Here is a 20,882-nt window from a genome sequence, read left to right on the forward strand (position 1 = left end):
GCGGGTTTTCTCTAGTTGCAGCGAGCGGGAGCTACTCTTCATTGCAGTGCGTAGGTTTCTCATTGCAGTGGCTTCTCTTGTTACGGAGCACAAGCTCTAGGCGCGCAGGCTTCAGTAGTTGTAGCACGTGGGCTCAGTAGTTGTGGTTCGCTGGCTCTAGAGCACAGGCTCAGTAATTGTGGCGCACGGGCGTAGTTGCTCCGTGGCATGTGAGATCTTCCCGGACCAGGGCTCAGACACGTGTCCCCTGCATTGGCAGGTGCTTTCTTAACCACTTTGGCACCAGGGATTCTAACACTGTGTGTGAGACCACTGTTCCACACATTCTTGATGTGTGGAAACCCTGAGCTAAGTTATTAGAATAAATGTACCCTAGTATTAATTAAACTTTATTCACATGTAATATTTTATGGCCTTTAAGGAGCTTAGACTAAAGATGAATACCTCTTACATTCATTGCGCTGGGCTCTGGGTCCTAGGTAAATGGGAAAGAAATTGCCTTCTTGAAGCGTATAGTGGAGCAGAAAGAACTAATGTTTGAGAATAATACATTCAAGCAAAGAAACAAACAGTAGATAAGAGAAAGGCATCCTGAGGCACTTTTCTCCCTCTTTTTTCCAAAAAAGACTTCTTCAGGAAGCCAAATGTTAACTTCATTAGAACTGATTAAAAATCGTGGTGACCCTCTTCAATTACATGACTACTGTAATGATGAAGTGCTTTTTTTTTTCTATTTTGAGAAATCTAAATGACGCAAATACAGAGAACAAAACAGCACTTCCTATGGTTTTCAGAGCATTTAATTTTTGTAATATTTAACCAAGAAGCTTGTTTTTGATCATCTTTTCTCCTTTTGAGCCCACAAAGACAATTTCAGGTCCACATTTTGATAGGGCTAGAATGTTTTTTGGTCTTTGGAAGACTTTATATAGTGTCTACTAGTATTCTTGTGAAAGTTTAATACTGAACCAGCCTAACCTAGTGTTGAATCAGAGCTGTTAGCTCTGTTTAGTTTAATTCTACAATCTATAAACTATTTTCAGTTGATTCAATATTAGCAACATTTTGACAAGAATACTAGTAGACATTATTGTAAAATTTTGTTTAGCCTGTATCATAGGGTTATTGTGAAAGTAACATCTCTTTCTCTTAAATTATAGAATTTGTTCTATTTGTTATTTTAAATATGCAGTATATCTGTATAAAATCTTTTGAATGTGAATATAAATATCAGATAAAGATTAAGATTGGTATCCTGCAGTCAAAAGGAAGTAAAAGGTTGGGTAAAAAGGGACACAGCCGTTTGTCCATTGGTCCAGACAAGGTTTTCATGACAATTGGAGTTATTTATCTCTGCTTTTATACCTCTTCCTCTGTCTACTTTTAAGTGCATCTGTATTTGCGTGCTTGTGTGTCTCCATCGTGTGTAGTAGCTGTGTGATCTCCACAGTCAGTGGCTCAGGTTGAGTTTACAGCATAGTCCGAGGGATTCACTCTAACCCTTCTAGTCTACCTCATTTGAAGAGCTCATCTCTTTCAATTCTTATTTCTAGGAGGGTCCTGGCACAGGTGAGAGCAGATTGCTCTTTTTTTTTTTTTTAATTTATGTATCTTATTTTTGGCTGCATTGGGTCTTTGTTGCTGTGCACGGGCTTTCTCTATTTGCGGTGAGTGGGAGCTACTCTTTGTTGTGGTGCGCGGGCTTCTCATCGCGGTGGCCTCTCTTATTTGTGGAGCACGGGCTCTAGGCGCACGGGCTTCAGTAGTTGTGGCACACGGGCTCAGTAGTTGTGGCTTGCGGGGCTCTAGAGCGCAGGCTCAGTAGTTGTGGCGCACGGGCTTAGTTGCTCCGCAGCATGTGGGATCTTCCTGGACCAGGGCTTGAACCTGTGTCCCCTGCATTGGCGGGCAAACTGTTAACCACTGTGCCACCAGGGAAGCCCTGAGCAGATTGTTCTTGAGTGTTGTGTCCTTAACTCTTCTCAGAGACCAGCTTTCTTTTTGTACCTGTCAGTTAGTGCAGTCTTTAAAAGAAAACCTGACCCTACCAGTGGCTGAACAGCGGGGTTTTCTTGGTTGTGAGGTTGCTCTCAAACAGGAAGCCCCGAGGGTTTTGATGCTGCCCCTGTGCCATAATAAAACCAGTCCAGATATGCTGTCATACTCACTCTGCACATGGTCGCAAACTGATTTAGTTTAAAACTCACTTCATAGTTGCTTTTCCTACTTTCACAAAATCTGTGTGTTCTGTGGTCACTAATTTCACTTTCCCATTTTCATTGCCACTACCCTAGTTCTAAGCTCTAATTATAGCCTAAGCTGTTGAAACAAGAGACGGGAACCAGCATTTGTTTCACATCTAAAAGTGCCAGGTATTTTACATATGCAGTAACATTGACTTTTCCAAAAAATTGGTGCTTGATGATAGTTATTAAGGAAATTTATTCCAAGGAGGTGAAATAACTTGCCAGAGTAACATATCTCATAAGTGACAGTTAGGATTTAAAGATGGGGTGGGTATGTGTGACTTTGAAGCCTTTGTTTCTTTGCTATGTCACTTATTTTTCATCCATGTTAGTTGTTTGTGTTTTACTGTTGCAATCTATTTGGGTCATTAAGAGATGTTAAGACCCCAGAGGAGATGAACTTTTATTTGATCCTTCTTTACTGGTATTGATTCATCTTTAGGGGTGAATATTATGTGAACCCAGGGCTTCATATTATACGATTAACTGTGTGTTTGCTTCTTTACAAATAAGTGGAAAACATTTCAAAACAAAACAATAGCAAATACTTAAAGTGCTTACAAGTGCCTGACAACTTGTAAATAGTTGACATGGATCATCTCATTTACTCCTCATCAGCCCTGTGTGGCAGGTACTGTTATTCACTTCTTACAGGTAAAGAAACTCAGGGTCAGTGAGGTCAGGTTACCTGTCCAAGGTCACAGAACTAAGAAGTGATAGAGCCAAGAGTCAAACCCAGGCCATGTGATTCCAGAAATTAGTTGTGAGAATAGGGTGCAGAGGATTGAGTAGATTGGGTGAGCTAAATCCAGGCAGGCTTCCTGGAGTCACACAGAGCAGGGTGAATTTTAGGTATGATTAAATAGTTCACTTTAGGAAAGAGTTTATGTAAGAAGGAGTACTGCAAGAGGATTGGCAGTACTTGGTAATTTTATTTAAGAATATAGAGGCAAAATGAAGTATCTTAGAGGAATCCCTGGGCTTCAAGTAGTGGTATTTTGGGGAGAGAGAGCTCTTAATTTAGAGCTAAAAATCCTAGATTTGAATCCTAGTTCTGCCATTTTATCAGCTGGTGACTACGAGAAAGTTGGCAACCTTTTCGTTGTAAAATGGGCACAGTAGCTATTTGAGGAATGAATAAACATGTGAGGAGCCTTAGCATAGTGCTGATAGTACATAGGATGCGTCACTAAATTTAGGGTGCACAACTGAAATCGAGTATCTTAAGACAAAGCATTCAGGAGCATCGTTTTGAAGATGAAGGATTGATATAAATCCTAGCTACTGATCAGTTTAAGGTATAGCTGTCTTTAGATTTGGAAGAGCCTGATTTAAAGTTCTGTTGTCTTCTGGTAGTTTTGTGGGGTTGGGCAAATCATTGAACTACAATTATGATAGCAACCTAATCCCTGATCTTTGCAGAATGATAATATTCATTCTTGTGAAGCATAAATGAAAGAATGTATGTGAAAACAACTTTGTAAAATTAAAATACCATATAAACATAAAATGTGAATTGAGAACTGTTGCGATAGATTTGAAAAGCTTTTGTATGCATTAGGAATTAGTTTGATTTTTTTTAAATTTAACATTAATCTGGGGGCAGAATTAGATTCAATGGTTACAATCCATTCAGTGGGTTAGCAACTCTGGGTAAAAAAATATGTCAGTTAACTAAAAAATGGAGTGGACATTTTGTGAGATAGGAAGCATTCCAAATTGGGTAGGTTGTTTTCTTCAACTTTTAGGACTCAGTGAACCTGTTAATTAGAAGGTGATATGTCTCCTCAGGTATAGGCTCATTCTAAGATACGATTGGTCAGTAAAACTTCCTGGTAAAGGAAGTTTTTTTCAAATTGTAGGAATAACAGTACTTACATGATGCTTTGTGAAAACCCATTTCCCCATGGTCAGATATCACTCAAGGAGATTCAGGATATGCTTTAGTATATTGAAAGCTGTGAGAATTCTTACGGTCACTTCTGTTTAACCCATTATTTTATAAATCTGTTTGACCACCTATTACCTTGGGAGACAGCAGTGGTCCATGGAACACACTTTGGGAAATGATACATTTAATCGGGTCACTGAAGCAGGAAGACCTTTCCTGGTGTGCTGATTTGGCATCTGTTGAACAAGTTTCTGATGAGGAACTAGGGCTGGCAGGAGAACTAGAGAAACAGCTGCTTTGTGATGGGCTACCTGAAGCCTGTGGCTTGCCAACTGCAGCTGGTCAAGATAGCTGTGGGACAAAGGTCACCTTGTGTCAATTGGTAAAAGTTTATAAATTTTTTGCTGCATTGGGTCTTCGTTGCTGCGCGCGGGCTTTCTCTAGTTGCAGTGAGCAGGGGCTACTCTTCGTTGCGGTGCATGGGCTTCTCATTGTGGTGGCTTCTCTTGTTGCAGAGCAGGGGCTCTAGGTGCGCTGGCTTCAGTAGTTGTGGCACGTGGGCTCAGTAGTTGTGGCTCACGGGCTCTAGAGCGCAGGCTCAGTAGTTGTGGCGCACGGGCTTAGTTGTTCGCGGCATGTGGGATCTTCCCGGACCAGGTCTCAAACCCATGTCCCCCTGCATTGGCAGGCCGATTCTTAACCACTGCGCCACCAGGGAAGCCCAATTGGGTTTTGAGAATACCCCAGAAAGGATAGTGTTATATGACAATTTTTAATCTGCATTAGGAAATTATTCTTGCTTTGCGTTGTTTAACCTTAGCAAACAGTCCTAACAAATTTATGTAGCATAAATGTAAAACCACTGGGGCAGTGTAATGATACAAATGATTTTTTAAAATATTCAGTGATATTTTGATGTAATATTTAAAAATATTCTTACAATATTCTGCTAATCTATCTATCTTCTCTTTAGGCTAATTTTGAAGTAATTTGACTATTTCAAAGTATGTACTGTCTTAATGGTAGAAGGTGATGGATGGCATAGACATGTAAGAAACAGTTTGTGATCAGAATCTGCAATTAATTATGGAATGTATTTATAGAAAAATTTAAAGGTGTTATATTTCCAGTTCGATATGTCTATTTGTAGGTCCAGTTCACTTTCCATTATTTAAAGTAGACATCATGTGCACATTATTAATAACAGTCAGCAGTAGTTACCAGCTCATTTTCAGCTTGAGTTTCATACTCTTCTGTGACTTGCATGCAGCCTGTAGCCATTATTAGAACTAGAAAAGAACCAGGCAGATGCCGAATTCTGGGAAGGTAATTCTGCTAAGAGACATGGTACTTTGTGCCTCTAGCACGGAGAGAGGAAAGAAGAATGAGTCAAGCAGGACAGAATAATTTAAAAGTAAACTCTTGGTTTTACCTACTTGGGTCTTATAGGGCCATACCCTCTGAGTTTTTAAAAATTGAATTATCTTTTAGCCTGGTGATGTACTGGGTGAGGAGCTTAAAGGAAAAAGGATTGAGTGTTAAGAGTTTTCTGTATTATAAAGCAACTGTTAAAATAATTTAGTACTTAAAACTTTTATAGTACTAATCTGTAACCGCATATTACCAATAGTAATTTACCAAAAATGAGTTGCCAGATTTTTAAAAAAGGAATATTAAATGGAAACAAATATTATTGACCTCTTTACGGCTTGGCTTTGTTTTATACTGTGAATGTTAAACAACCATGGTATGTAGTTTTGTATACCAGGTCAGAGTAAGAATTAATTCAGCCAAATTACATTTTACTAAACTTATATTTCAGTTAAATGAAAATTGCTTTTTCTTACTCATGCCTCTGTGTTCTATAATATTTTGATACTTCTGATTATAAAGTGTTATCAAAAATGAAAAATCCAGAAAATGTTAAAACGTACGAAGAAAATAATAACTTAATCCCATCCCTAAGGGCTGTCTCTTTCTTCCTGTGTGTATCCTGCTAAAATTTTTCCTTCATATTAATCAATACTTAATGTGTAGTTTAAAGTCAAGTGATATAAGATTTATTATTAAAAAATAGCAGGCTTCCTGCCACATTGCCTTTCCGCATAGCCAGTCATTTTGGTATTTACTTCCGTATCTATAATGTGAGACGTATGTGCTCATATGTCTGTTTGTTGACTTTTTTCACTTAGAGCACTGTTGTGTGGCCTATATGGGAGATTTACCACACCTATTCACCCACCAAACGCATACTGTACATGCTTCACATTTTTCCAGTCATGATCGTTGCTCAGTTAACACTGAGTCTGTAGGAACTTTTCTTACAACCTTTTTTTTTTTTAAACTGAGCTTAATAATTATTTTGTTGTTTTCCTTTTCTTGGACTCCGTCACTCAACTCCAAACTCATTATGCATTGTCTAAATCTTTTCTCAAGCTGTCTACATGGATTTGTTTCATTTTCCTGAAGAAAGGCCTCTGGATGGCTGCCCTTTTTATGCCTGGTTACATTGCTTTTAGCTTCGGGTATTTCTTTGGTCTTCTATTTAGTTTCCTGCTTCTAGAGCCTGCATCTTCTTTCTTGATTTACTGTTTTGTTTTGGTGAATATGTCTTCCACTTGCTTTCTAAGAAAAAGTACATATGAGATTTTTTTAAGTTTTTTTGTTTTTTTCAGGTTTTGAATGTGAAAATCTACAACCTTGATACTTATTTGACAGACTGATTGAAAATACAGTTCTGGGTTGGAAATTATTCTCCATCAGAATTTTGAAGAATTATGTTATTTAGATTTCAGTACTGCAAGCATTCTGATTCCTGATCTGTATATATAACCTGTTTTTCTGGAAACTTACAGATCTTTGCCTCAGTTATTTAGAAATGTCGTGACATAGGCATAGCTGTGCGTTTGTTTCATTCCTTGTTAGGGTGATCTGAAGTCCTGGTTTCCCTTGGATTTGGGGCATTCCCCAAGACCAACTTTTAGCCTTAAAACTACGAGAATCCCATGCAAACCAGGACAGTTGGTCACCCGATCTTTGCTTCTTTTCTCTTTCTGGATCACCTATTATTTTGGGTAATTGTCCTTTTGGAAGGTTCTGGTCTTATCTTTTTGTTCTTGCTTTCCTTTTTTGTTCTACTTTCTGGTAGATTTCTGTAGCTTCTTCCAACCTTTGTATTGATTTTTTATTTCATGTTCGCTATCTTTGTTTTTCTTTTCAAGAGGTTATTTTGTTCTCATTTCCTTTTTTTTTTAAAAAAAGGTTTCCTTCCCCCTTCTCTTTTTCTTTCTTTAATTGAAGTATAGTTGATTTACAATACTGTGTTAGTTTCAGGTGTACAGCATAGTGATTCCTTTTTTTTGCAGGTTATATTACATTATGGGTTATTACAAGGTATTGGATATAATTCCATGTGCTATGCAGTAAGTCTTTGTTGCTTATGTATTTTATATGTAGTAGTCTATATCTGTCAATCTCATACCCGTAATCTATAATTTCCCCCCTCACCACCGCCACTGTAACCACAAGTTTGTTTTTTATGTCTGTGAGTCTGTTTCTGTTTTGTATATACATTCATTTGTGTTATTTTTTAGTTCTGCATATAAGTGATATATTGTATTTGTCTTTCTCTGACTTATGTCACTAAGCATAATATTCTCTAGGTCCATCCATGTTGCTGCAAATGGCAATAGTTCATTTTTTTATGGCTAAGTAATATTCCATTGTGTGTGTGTGTGTGTGTGTGTGTGTGTGTGTGTGTATTAATTATATACACACACACACCACATCTTCTTAATCTAGTCATTTATTGCCAGGCACTTGGGTTGCTTCCATGTCTTGGATATTGTGAATAGTCCTGCCCTGAATATTGTTTTTAATTATAGATGCATATTCCCCCCCTCCCCATTAAGAGCGAGTTTTCTTTTCTTGCAGAGTCCTCTTATGTAATTTTTTGGGGGGGGGTGTTTACTCTGGTTTTGACTTTCATACTAGGAACTTTCCTCAAATTCAGGTAATTCCTGGGTGTCTCCTCATACTCAAGAGTAGGGGAACCAAAAAATCTAACTTACAAGCTCTGAGCACATGGATGAGACTTGACTGAGATTCACTATCTGATGAACTAATTGGGCTATGATCATTTTCAGATCTTTCTTCTTTGGCTGGTAAAATTCCACAGGGAAGATTCTTTCAGACTCCTGCCTGGAGGTGAAAGCCTAACTGCCAGAGTTCTGGGGACTAAGTGGGAGGAGAGGCCTAGGAAAGAGGCCATATGTCATCCAGTTTGTCTGTATATATTTGATCCTCCCCCCTCTCATTTTTGGTATGATGCACCTATTTGCAACTGTGTACTTTAATGGAGGATTTCTTTATTTTGTACTTTCTAAGGAACAAAGGTTTTATGTTTACCTGCCTCAGGAGAGGGACATTTACCCAGCTGTGCAAGTTGGGGAGGGAATCTGGGGATCTGACTGCTTCATAAATAGCCTATGGAGGCAATCCTCAGTTTAAACTCTGAGGTCGTCCCAGAAGTACCTGGTGTCATCAATTCCTAAACCTTTGTGGGATTCTGAGTGTCAATCTAATTGGTAATTTATCTCAGTTTTCTACCTTCAGTCTTCTGGTCTTCCCAGTGTATTTAGCACTGGAATTACTGCTTTTTCATCTTCTAAAATTGTGTTGTGTTGTGATGGTTGTCTCTTCCATTCTTCCCATCCTTGTGAATTTATGCCTCAGATTCTTTTAATGCTATTTTTAGTGGAGTTTCACTAGAGGACAGAGTGAATGCATGTGGGTCATTCTTTTGTCTTTACCCAGAGGCAGACACTTTTCTATGTATATGCACATATTTTTTTCAAAAGTAGGAGCTCACTGTGCATGACAGTAGGCGTTGCTTTTTGAGTGCCTATTATAAGCCAGGCTCCATACTAGACAGTTGACATACATTAAATTTCATTATGATCACAGAATGAGGTAGTATCCATGTTTTAGGTATGAAGAAACCAAAGTGCTTTATCTGCCTAAATGATTTTAACTGACATTTTTCCTTTCAAAAAATAAGCTATAAATCACGTCATCTTTTTTTTATGGCTGTGTTGGGGTCTTCACTGCTGTGTGTGGGCTTTCTCTAGTTGCAGGGAGCAGGGGCTACTCTTCGTTGCGGTGCGCGGGCCTCTCATTGCAGTGGCTTCTCTTGTTGTGGAGCATGGGCTCCAGGCGCACGGGCTTCAGTAGTTGTGGCACGCGGGCTCAGTAGTTGTGGCTCACGGGCTCTAGAGTGCAGGCTCAGTAGTTGTGGCGCACGGGCTTAGTTGCTCTGCGGCATGTGGAATCTTCCCGGACCAGGGATCAAACTCGTGTCCCCTGCATTCGCAGGCAGGTTCTTAACCACTGCACCACTAGGGAAGTCCAATCATGTCTTTTTAATAACTGTATATGGATGTACCTCTTAGCCCATTGCCAACTAAGAGGCATTTACATTGTTCTTCTAAATTTTTTAATTGACTATAGCTGTGTAATTCATTATTTTCTTGTAGGATGTAAGATAAGAAACTTAACACTGGTTATGTTTCTTTTAAATATTGATGTATATTTTAAATTCCCCCTAGAAATATATGAATTTATATTCTCACTAGTAGTGTAAACATGCCAATTTGGGGACTTCCCTGGTGGCAAAGTGGTTAAGAATCCACCTGCCAATGCAGGGGACATGGGTTTGAGCCCTGGTCCCGGAAGATCCCACATGGCGCGGAGCAACTAAGCCCGTGCGCCACAACTACTGAGCCTATGCTCTAGAGCCCGCGAGCCACGACTACTGAAGCCTGCATGCCTAAAGCCCGTGCACCGGAATGAAAAGTAGCCCCCGCTCACGGCAGGTAGAGAAAGCCCGTGCGCAGCAACAAAGACCCAATGCAGCCATAAATAAATAAATAAATAAAATTTTTTTTAAATGCCCATTTGTTCACATCCTCATTAACTAACACTGTGTTCCTGCAGTTTTTATTACCATACTGATGTTTATTTAACCATTCCTTATTATTGGACATTTAGCTCTTTTCCAGTTTCTCATTATTATAGTGGTTAGATGAATATATTTGCACATTTCTAAGTTTTTAATTCATATTGCCAAATCAATGAACGCAATTGCTGTGCATTCACTAGGAAATAAAAATTTGGCTTAGGAAATTCCATTTGGATTTTAGCTCACTGTCATCTACACAACTTATCTTTTACTGTTACTGATTTTAAAATAAACATCTATGATCCCTTTTATATGATAAGTTACTTTTCATTTTGTGAATTTATTTTAGAAAAGCAGCCTTTGATAGAGATGTATGTACTTGAACATAGATACACAACAATATCAAGATATACCAGGTTCTCATGATTCTGCAGTGGCTGAAGGAATTGAGTTAGCCACTGAAAATATACCCATCATTAATTAATTCTCTTTATTGGGTCCAGTTTTTCCTGTAGCAAAGCGATCCAATTACATGATTCTAAATTGAACTCCTCATATGTGGTAATAGTCCTGTTATTTGGTGCTTTTTTTTCTTTTATGAAGGAAAAAGGAGTGGTTCTGAAAACCCATTGAAACAGATTTTATATGTAAATGGATCTTTAAAGTAGTTACTTGAAGGCTCTTTTTATTTTTAACATTTTTTTAAAAATTAACTAATTTACTTTTTGGCTGCATTAGGTCTTCATTGCTGTGCGTGGGCTTTCTCTAGTTGCAGCGAGTGAGGGCTACTCTTCGTTGCGGTGCACAGGCTTCTCATTGCGGTGGCTTCTCTTGTTGCGGAGCACGGGCTCTAGGCGTGCGGGCTTCAGTTGTTGTGGCCTGCGAGCTCAGTAGTTGCGGCCCTCGAGCTTTAGAGCACACGGTCAGTAGTTGTGGCGCATGGGCTTAGTTGCTCCGCAGCATGTGGGATCTTCCTGGACCAGGGCTCGAACCCATGTCCCCTTCATTGGCAGGCGGATTCTTAACCACTGTGCCACCAGGGAAGTCCGCTCTTTTTAATATTAAACAAATAGGGGATTTGTGTTTAAAAGATCAGTATATTCATCTTTTGATATCTATAAATGTAAATGAATTGTAGTAATTTTTCTAGATATCTACCTTGTTTAAGGTATTGGTTTGTGTTCCTTATTCATAACAGTTTGTCTACTCCATTTTAAAATGGAATGTATTTACTCTCTGTAGGAATATGCCAAAAACTGTAAGTAAAAAAAAAAAAAATCAAGATACATAATATTGTAGAAAAATTAGTACTGAAACTTTTTTTTTTTTAATGTCGGTTCATTGGTTTGTTTATTTATTTATTTTTGGCTGTGTTGGGTCCCCATTTCTGTGCGAGGGTTTTCTCCAGTTGCGGCAAGCAGGGGCTACTCTTCATCGTGGTGTGCAGGCCTCTCACTGTCGTGGCTTCTCTTGTTGCAGAGCGCAGGCCCAGTAGTTGTGGCTCACGGGCCTAGTTGCTCCGCGGCATGTGGGATCTTCCCAGACCAGGGCTCGAATCCGTGTCCCCTGCATCGGCAGGCAGATTCTCAACCACTGCGCCACCAGGGAAGCCCTGAAACTTTTTTTTATTACTAAGATATTGTTTAGCTTAGATCTTGTTTGGTTTTTGGTTTTTGGTTTTTCTTTTTCCAAACAAAGAGATTTTGTTTTGGAGAGGTTTTTTTTGGGGGGGGAGGGGTTGGCGAGGGACTGTTTTTTTCCCCTAAACTTCAGGCAAGTCCTTATACTTTTCTTCCTATTTCTCCTCAAAGTCCAGGTCAATAAATGTTTTCTGTAAAGACCCATATAGTAAATATTTTAGGGTCTACTGACCACATACAGCCTTTGTCACATATTCTTATTTTATTACAACTCTCTAAAAATATAAAAAGCATTCTTAGCTAGTGGGCTGTACAGAAACAGGCTACCAGCAGGATTTGGTCCATACCTACTCTAGACTACAAATTATAATACAGTAATGACTTATAATCAGAAGATTTGGGGTTATATGTGATACATATTCAACTAAAATTAAATGGAAATCAGCTCACATGACTGGTAAAGCCAAGAGATTGTCTAGCTTCAGGCTTGGCTGGATCCAGGAGCTCAAATGAAGATGGTCCTGTCAGTCCCAAGTCTGTGACTTATGACACCCTCATTCCTCCTCTTTCCCCAAAACACTGTCCAATCATTTATATTTTTATACGAAAGTCTCTTATATCCTCGGGTCATATGCCTGTCCTTAAATGAATTAGTATGGTGAGGGGGAGGGGATAGTGGTGGAGGAGTTGTAGTTGTAGATGATGAAAATACAACAGTTTGAGTCTCACTCATATAGTGGGAGTATATTGTGGATGACAGTTCCATCAGTACCACATGGAGAAGGGTTAGGAGATAGCTCTGCAAAGAATTTTTTTAAAAGAAAGAGAAAAAAAGAGGCAGGTGCTCAGAAAAAGGGCTGCTAGATAATATACAGTAGATGTCTGTTTGATCATCTTTTACTGTCACTTTAAAATGATTATATAAATTGCAGAATAAAAGTGTCCATTTATTTGAATGGAGTCATTATTCACTGAATAGAGATGTTAGGTCAGTCTCCCGCTCCTCCTCTGCTTGATTTTCAAACAACCTTATGAAATACATTGACATTCATGTTTACTCTTGTACAGCAGAAGGAATCTTTCAGGAAATTGGGAAGTTTAATTATTGCTAGAATATTTTATTATTGAGAGGAGTGCTATATTTTCATTATAGAACTGTGTAGTAGGTTCGATTATATGTGTATATCATGTCAAAGATTAGCATACCTGTAACAGATCATGTGAGAATTAAAAATAGAATGAAAGCTGATAGTGAATGTGTATTGCCCAGTTGTCTATTGCTACTTTTAAAGTAATTTGACACAGTTAAGAGTGAAAACCATACCTTTTCCAAGAGAAATACTTTTGTACTGAGATGTTAATGTAATGAGAAATAGTTTTAATATTTCAAGTCGAAAAGAAAAATCAGTCATAAGTAGAAGGTACCCACGAACATCTTAACTATTTTTACGTTAGTAAGAGTCCAGAAAGTAAAATGTCTAAGGCCCTTAATTTGTTGATTCTTTTAAAATGTTGTTATATTTTTAAAAATCCAAGCTTACAGTTGGATATATAAGAGGTTTAATTATTTCACATTTCAAATGTCACACTTTAAAAATGTCACACTTTAAAAAAAGGACTTTTTTTTTTTAAGGGTGAAGCCCTGCACTTCGTGTAAATCAGTTTTGCTTAGGAATGCTTTTTCAAAAAAAAAAAAAGAGTAAGACATACCTGTATTGTAGAAGACAAATCAATTAGGAATTTTAAGAGAATACTAACTGCTAGTTTCACCTTTATCCAAAGGAATAAAGATTATAGGAATATATTTGTAGTTACAAGTGCACATATTCTTATACTGGTAATACAGTTGATCCTTGAACAATGAGGGGTTAGTCTGCATGTAACTAATAGCTGCCTGTCCTTATCCATGGTTCCTCCACATCCTTGGATTCAACCAGCCACAGACCGTGTAGTACTGTAGTATTTACGGTTTACTGAAAAATATCCAAGTATAAGTGGACCCTGCATTGTTCAAGGGTCAACTGTAATAAGAGCTTTGATACAAGATTTATACCTAACTGTATTACACAAAGGCTTTGTGGATAAGAATATATTAATTTGATCAGTGATATTCTGGTTGCTTCTCAAAGTGGCATCATAAAAATAAATGATAATGCAGTTTTGCTGCATTACAGAGCCTGGGACGGAGAGATGTGTTTGTGGTATGTGTGTTCCCATGCACAGATGTTTTAATCGATTTTCAGTAGGTTGTAGGTTTACACTTTTCCATGTTTCCACCATTTATTAAAATACTCCATATTTGACCAGTAGAATGATAGGAAACATTTCAGTTCTACAAAAATACTCTATTTTTATACAGAGAGTTTAAAGTTTTCTAAACGAACCAGTAAAGCAAAATTTTAACACCTTGCCACAAGTATATTGAAGATGTAGGACTCTCTGTTCTGCTTTAAAATAAGCTTAGAATTGTGTAGTTGTTTGGGTTATGCACTTTTAAGCAAGTCAGTTAATATTTTTGTGTCTGAAAAATGAGAATTATTACAACTTTATATCTGAAAGTGCTTTTGAAAATCTCCATAGCCGATCTAAAATTGTGAAATAGGGACTTCCCTGGTGGTCCAGTGGTTAAGACTCCGTGCTGTCCATGCAGGGGGCCTGGGTTCAATCCCTGGTCAGGGAACTAGATCCCACATGCCACAGCTAAGACCCAGAGCAGCCAAATAAATAAATATCAAAGAATAAATAAATAAAATTGTGAAGATAGTATGTGCTAGCATTGTCAGTTTGCCGAATGGCCAAAAGAAGTTTAAGCTGTCCTGGTTTTCTAGGAAATACTTTATCTACCAAGCTGAAGTTTGTGCTTCAGCTTTCCTTTGTCCCAGAATTTATGACCTTTCTATCTTCTAAACATGTTTTAGACTTTTGGAAGAATTTATGTAGTTCCCCTCTAAGGAAGTTTAGAGAACAAAATGTTGGGGGTTCTCTTACTTTATCAGGCTGGATGGAGTTAATGTCAATTAGCCTGAGAGTCATTTTGCATTATGGTATTGTGATATCAGTTATAAATAGCTTTCTGTTCACTCTTGTTTTGGTTTTTCTCTGCCCTACTTCTCTGTAACTTAGTACAGTTCTTTTAAAGTCTAACACCAAGAATGGTTAGAGAGATTGTGGCACATCCACACAAAGGAATACCACTTTGCAATCAAAAGGAATGGACCAATACGTGCAACACCATGAGTTCATCCCCACGACACTGTATGATTCCATTTATATGAAACTCCAGAGTAGACAATAGCAGCAGAAAAGAAGACCAGTGATTGCCAGGGACCTGAAGTGTGAGGGGGGGATTAATTGAAAGGGCCATAAAGGAACTTTTTAAAGTGATGGAAACGTTCTATGTCTTGATTGTGGTGTTGGTTATATGCGTGAATAAGTTTGTCAAACTCATTGAACCCCGTGCACTTAAAATGAGTACATTTTATCATACGGAAATTACATTTGAATGAAGTTGTTTAAGAGAGAGTTAAACACCAAAGTCTAAAATAGGACATGAGTAGTGAAAGTGTCAAAAAGTATACTGTCACCACAGATTAGCAATAAAGCAGTAGCCCACGATACATTGTTGAATATTATTTTGAATGTCACTAAATAGATGTGAAAATTTGTACTAGTGTTTCTATTACTGTATCATGGTATTTATAGATACTTTAGTATTACGTGAACTAAGTAATATTAGTGACAATAATACAAAGGTTTTGAAAGTGCCTTATAAGTGAAAGTACCTTATGTTTTTTGCAGTTTTAATATAATGTGCACTGATGGCTTTTTCCCTCTAAATTGTACATTTTTTAGTCCAACTTAGTCACATAATTCAGATAGATAAGTGTAATTTAATATTTTCTGAAATATTATAAAATTTCTAAATTTTTTAAATATTAAAAAATAGTGACAGTATTAGCTGAATATATTAAGCTAGCTCCATAATCCGTCTACATGCCGTGTCCATCTTTCAGGTGTCTGGGGTGTGTATCCAGCTAGGCAAAGATAAAATAGTATATAGGATGTCAGATATAGCTTTGTGATCACATCAAATAATTCTGGTGACAGCTATATAGAAAATCAGCCTTAAAATAAAACTGAAATTTAAGAAACGCTTAGGCCAGTCTTCTTTTGTCACTTTAAGTTTCACTCTTTGATCCTTTTATGCTGGTTTGAAGAGTCTAGATAATCTTTCACAGAAGTTCTTTGGGGTGGGAGGTGGGGGGAGAAGGGCCCAAAAGGTCTGGTTTAGATTTCTGAATGGTAATGCCTGTCTGAACATAGATTTTTGTCCTTATACTTTCTGCTTTGTGTTTAAAGAGTTTTTAATAGCTTGCTTTTCACCTAGCAACTTTCATTATGTATAGTTTAAGTGCAAATTGGATGAACTGAAGTTTTTAAATGAAGAGTCTAAAAGGTCAAGAAGATGTCTAGAATCCTTTTTGCCACCTCTTTCCCAGAACCTTTCGTGGTGTTTTTAACAAAATCAAGAGTAAGGAATTTCTTATCTTTACACTTTTTAAAGCAGTGAAGTGGAAAAAAATTAAAATTGGAGAAGAAACAAATGATCTGGAGAACTGTTATTGTACAGTTGGTCTCTGAGAAAGTTACCATCTATTTAAGATGATGCCAAAAGTTCCGGTGGAAGTATGCTCTGTTGACTTTGGAGACCTCTTACTGCTGGGGGTCTTCGTTTAGATAGAGCTCACCACCCTGTGTGTTGTCATGTCATGTATGGTGTAGAGTAAGTGTTGTTTGGGGGGCGGGGGGCGGTAGACGATGCTCTGATGGCTTCCCCATTGTTCATGAACTAGCAATAAACTTTTCTCAGAATCCGTTATCCCTATAAAGGTATTAGTTAGATTCCAGAATAACATGTAAAGTGTGCTTGATTGACTTTCTCCCCCTAATTATACAGTATTCTGTAAATTGGACATTTGAATAACCTTCAGTTCAAATGTATATTTCTTGCCATTGAGTTGGTGAAAGGAAACATTTTGTTCTCTCATGGCCTTATTGATGAGCCTCATATAAACTAGGTGAAATGGGACAGTGCAAAGAGAATGCAGTAAAGTGCTGAATGAAATACAGTAAAGTCCTGAAATACATAGTATATACAAAAAAAAATCTCTTGGCTTTAGTTAGTGGAGAAGAGTAGTGGAAGAGTAGAGTTGTGATAGGAACTTTTCAAGAGGATGGTTTGAGAGGAGAGGGACTGTCATTCATGGTGTTGGTTAGCTTGTGTCAAGGTTAGGCCAGAGTGAGAAGATTTCTCCTGAACAGGAATGCCAAGCACCACATGAACTTCCCCAGTATGAGCAGGTGCAGTAAAATCAAACTATGGAAGTAAACCTGGAGACCGCTAGAGAGGCCGTGGAAGAGTCCATGGATTTTTGACCGGATGATGACCTGAAGAATTGTTGTCATTTTTAATTTAAGGTAACTGCTCTTTTAAAATTTTTACTTTTGCATTTCACATGTATAGGTTTAAGAAAATCTACCAAGAAGCGCAGCGAATCCCCACCTGCTGAGCTCCCCAGTTTGAGGCGGAGCACACGCCAAAAGACCACGGGCTCCTGTGCTAGTGCCAGGTAATAATCTGGGCTTTGCCAGTTTATGATTAGCTCGTTATCTGTGTTCAGCTTTCAGCAAAATCCTTAATTTTGTAAGTTTTTAAAAATTATTAAAATTTTCTCTTTAATGTTGAGCAAAGAAATTTGTTTTAATATAGCTAGTATTGCTGTATATTTTTGTGAATTCTTCCCCAATATTTATTTACCTTTTTTTTGCTAAGTTTTAATCATGCCTTTTTTGGGCAACACCTTTGTCTTCTACCTTTTCCTCTGCTGTTACATTATTTGCACAGAGTTATTGCCAATAGTTCAAAGTCTGGTTGCTTTCAGAGTTCTAGTCTGCCAAAGAAATCTCTAATGAGCATCTTTATGCAGATTTGGGTTATTTTTAAAGGTAGCTAAATTTCCCAGTAGTGTGATTAATGGATCAGAAGGGATGCCTGTTGTAATGGCTGTAATATTGCCTAATTAGTTTCTAAAAGTGTTGGCACAAGTTATTGAGTTTAATGGGTGAGGGGGAGAGATGTACTTAATTTTCATTTTGTGTTCCAGTACCTCTCCTCACAGAAGAATGTAGGTTTGGTTTGTGTTCTCTCACATCTCCAGTTCCCATTCCTCCTGGTTGCTATTTTGGAGCCCTTTTTCAGAAAATGATCTACCTTTCACATATGATACAGTGTATTATTTCATATACTTTATTAACTGATTCAGAACCTTAGGATAAAGTTAAAAATCTTTTTGTTGGAATTTCGTCTCAGATTTTCAGGCTTGGTCAGTTTTGGTCTTGTGCTGGTAATCACAGCTGTATGGGACTTCTCCATCCTTTATATGTAGTTTGCTCTTATATGTACTTCGTTCTCTCTACTAAATGTGCCAGAAACCAGTGATGCAGGTGACTGATTTTAGTTTACCTTTTCCCTACTCTAACTTAGGTCAGTAGAAAGGCTTTAAGCACTTCTTTTTGTTCTTCTCTGAGGTAATCGACTTTATACTCTTGGCCGTGGGTACAGTAGTAACACAAGGAAACAGTATGACTTGTTACCTAATAAGCCATAAGAAATGGACTCTTGCCACTTTAATCTCTACTTTTCCACTTATTTCCTAGTTCTGTCAGGATTGTCTAAAATATCTGGAGTTAGTACACCTGTTTGCCTTTGAAGTTTTTTGGCAGTACTTTTATGAGGACCTCTGAGAAAATTTCTTAGTTCTTTAGGGCTTTTGTCCTGTTTTGGGCCAAACTTTGAATCCAGTTTACCCAAGGTTTATAATCTTAGATATAAACCGAATTCACTGTAGTTGAAAATTAATTTTAAGCTGTATGTGGCGTCAGGTAATCTAGCGTCCTATCTTTCTCTGCAGCATTCTCTCCTTCTCCTCGGGCCCACTGTCTTGATGAACGAGAAGTTACTTACATGCTACACACAAGCTGTCTAGCCGCCTGCCTGCAGTGCTCTTCATCTCAAACTTTTCTGAATTAGTTGAGATTCCTCTTAAATTTAGTGCTTTCGTAGTCGATCACAGCTGCGGCTTCGTCTCTTTAGACTAACACACCTTGAAGGCAGCAACCAAATGTTCAGCACAGAGTGTGTCACATGGTTGATACAAATTAAATGTTAAATAAATGACTTAATTTGAATCCCACTAATTTATAGCTTGGTAATTGGGGTTTGGAGTGAGCTTTTTTCCCCTGTGAATGAAAGGTTGGCAAAGTAAATCCCTGCTTAGGGAGGAGTTTTAATAATTGAGAGAATAAACTCTTCAAGAACTCATTGGTGATTCAGAGCTTTCATTTACATGTCACTTATGCCTGGTTCCTTCTTGTTCTTTACTAGACAACATCTAATTTCACTGTAGTTTACTTTAGTCTAAAACATTTCTTTAGTAGTAGATTTTTGCACTTTCTGAGGTCATTTGGGGAACTGCCTTTAAACAATATTAAGTTGTTGTAATTTTGGAAGTCTTCTGTCTCTACCTGATTTGCTTACTGATTTCGCTATTAAAATAGAAAGAAAGTCATCAATAAAATATAATCTGCTTCATGATAAATGACTGGTGATTCCTTTTTGCATATCTTACACTATGCCTCAATCAGAAACAAGTGTCTTCCCAGATGTCATCTGTATTTACTTATAAATATTAAATACTCATTTCTTTTATTTTAAAGGCTAGAGCTATTGTCCATTATTAGGATAGTAATTTTTTGATGATTTAAGTAATCCGGGACTTAAGTGATGGGAATTTTTCCCATCTTCTTCTCTCCCCCTGTCCTGCCCCCATTTTCAAGTATCAGTCTGAAAGTCCATATAGTGGTCCACTATTTACCCAGGAATTAGGGATCTATTTCAAATGAATTGAATTGTTTCTGCAGAAGGAATCACTTTTCCATGTAGTTGAAGTGTTTAAAAATCACTTCTGTTTGTAAGGATGACAACAGCTCATAGCAACACAAAAGCTTGTATTGTCAATGTGATATAGCTTGGATGAGTTTTAAATATACAAAGTCTTGGTTGTTACCCATAGTGATTTTCTACAACAATTTTTATGTAAAAAGAAGAAACTAGCTCTGTGTTCCATGCGTTGGAGCTTTGTGCTGTGTGGACATTGCTCCTGGTCACTGGGAGTGCTGCCTATGATCGCATTTTTCTGTTGTAGTCGGCGAGGCTCTGGCCTGGGCAAAAGAGGAGCAGCTGAAGCTCGTCGACAGGAGAAGATGGCAGACCCTGAAGGCAACCAGGAGACAGTGAATTCTTCAGCTGCACGGACGGACGAAACTCCCCAAGGAGCGGCAGGTAGATTGGCACTTCTTAAGCCTAAAAAGCATTTATGTATCTTCCAGATTTATTTGGAGATAACTTACTTTTTAGGTACACCAAATATAATGGAAGAGAGGAGACAGATACATCTTAAGATGTTAGCCATCACACTTCTTGTTCGCTTTTGTTCTGCTTTATAGATTTGGTGTTTTGATTAGTTGTATTCATTTGTTGTTGTTGCTGTTTAATCTTTTTCCAAATCCAAATTTGTACTAATTACATTCAGAGGCCTTTTAAGAAGCAGTAAGTCCCTTTCTGTTTAAGCTTCTTAAATATTGATCAGTACATATAATAGTTGCCTACTGATTGTTTGTAAAACTTTAAATTCATAGTAAAAACGTAAGGATGTGGCTTAAATTGCTTCATACAAGTCTAAATTTTAATTTAGAATGTTGTAGTCCCTAAAAAATAACAAGTATTCAGTTTGAATCTAAGCAGCTTTAAGACTAGTATTCCTATTCTTCTGGGTTTCTTATTTTTATTCTCCTAGATGTCTTAGCCCAGCAAAAATTAGGCCCCCCGCCCCACCCCAAGTATGTACCCATTTCCAGTGCCAGAAGGCGGCTGACACTCCACGGCTTGATTGTGGCTAACGGTTTTAAACAGTAGCTTGTTATAAGCATTTCTCACTAACACTAAGAACAGATACAAAAATATTATAAGTCATCATTATGAACATATGGGTCTGAGTTGAGTCCCTTAAATCTGGATGATATGCGTA

General features: G+C 37.8%; 1 protein-coding gene across 21 annotated transcripts in view; it reads left to right on the forward strand.

Annotated features, from left to right (window-relative positions):
* Nucleotides 1-20,882, forward strand: part of TRIP12 (thyroid hormone receptor interactor 12) — a 149,834-nt gene that overhangs the window by 62,024 nt on the left and 66,928 nt on the right. For all 21 annotated transcript variants that reach the window (XM_067740292.1, XM_067740291.1, XM_067740295.1 and 18 more), the window contains 2 exons: nt 17,261-17,366; nt 20,001-20,137. In XM_067740292.1, coding sequence (XP_067596393.1) covers nt 17,261-17,366; nt 20,001-20,137 — 243 coding nt within the window. The remainder of the gene's footprint in view (nt 1-17,260; nt 17,367-20,000; nt 20,138-20,882) is intronic.

This window comes from Pseudorca crassidens, chromosome 6 (assembly GCF_039906515.1).
Source record: "Pseudorca crassidens isolate mPseCra1 chromosome 6, mPseCra1.hap1, whole genome shotgun sequence".
In the NCBI taxonomy this organism is placed as follows: Eukaryota; Metazoa; Chordata; class Mammalia; order Artiodactyla; family Delphinidae; genus Pseudorca; species Pseudorca crassidens.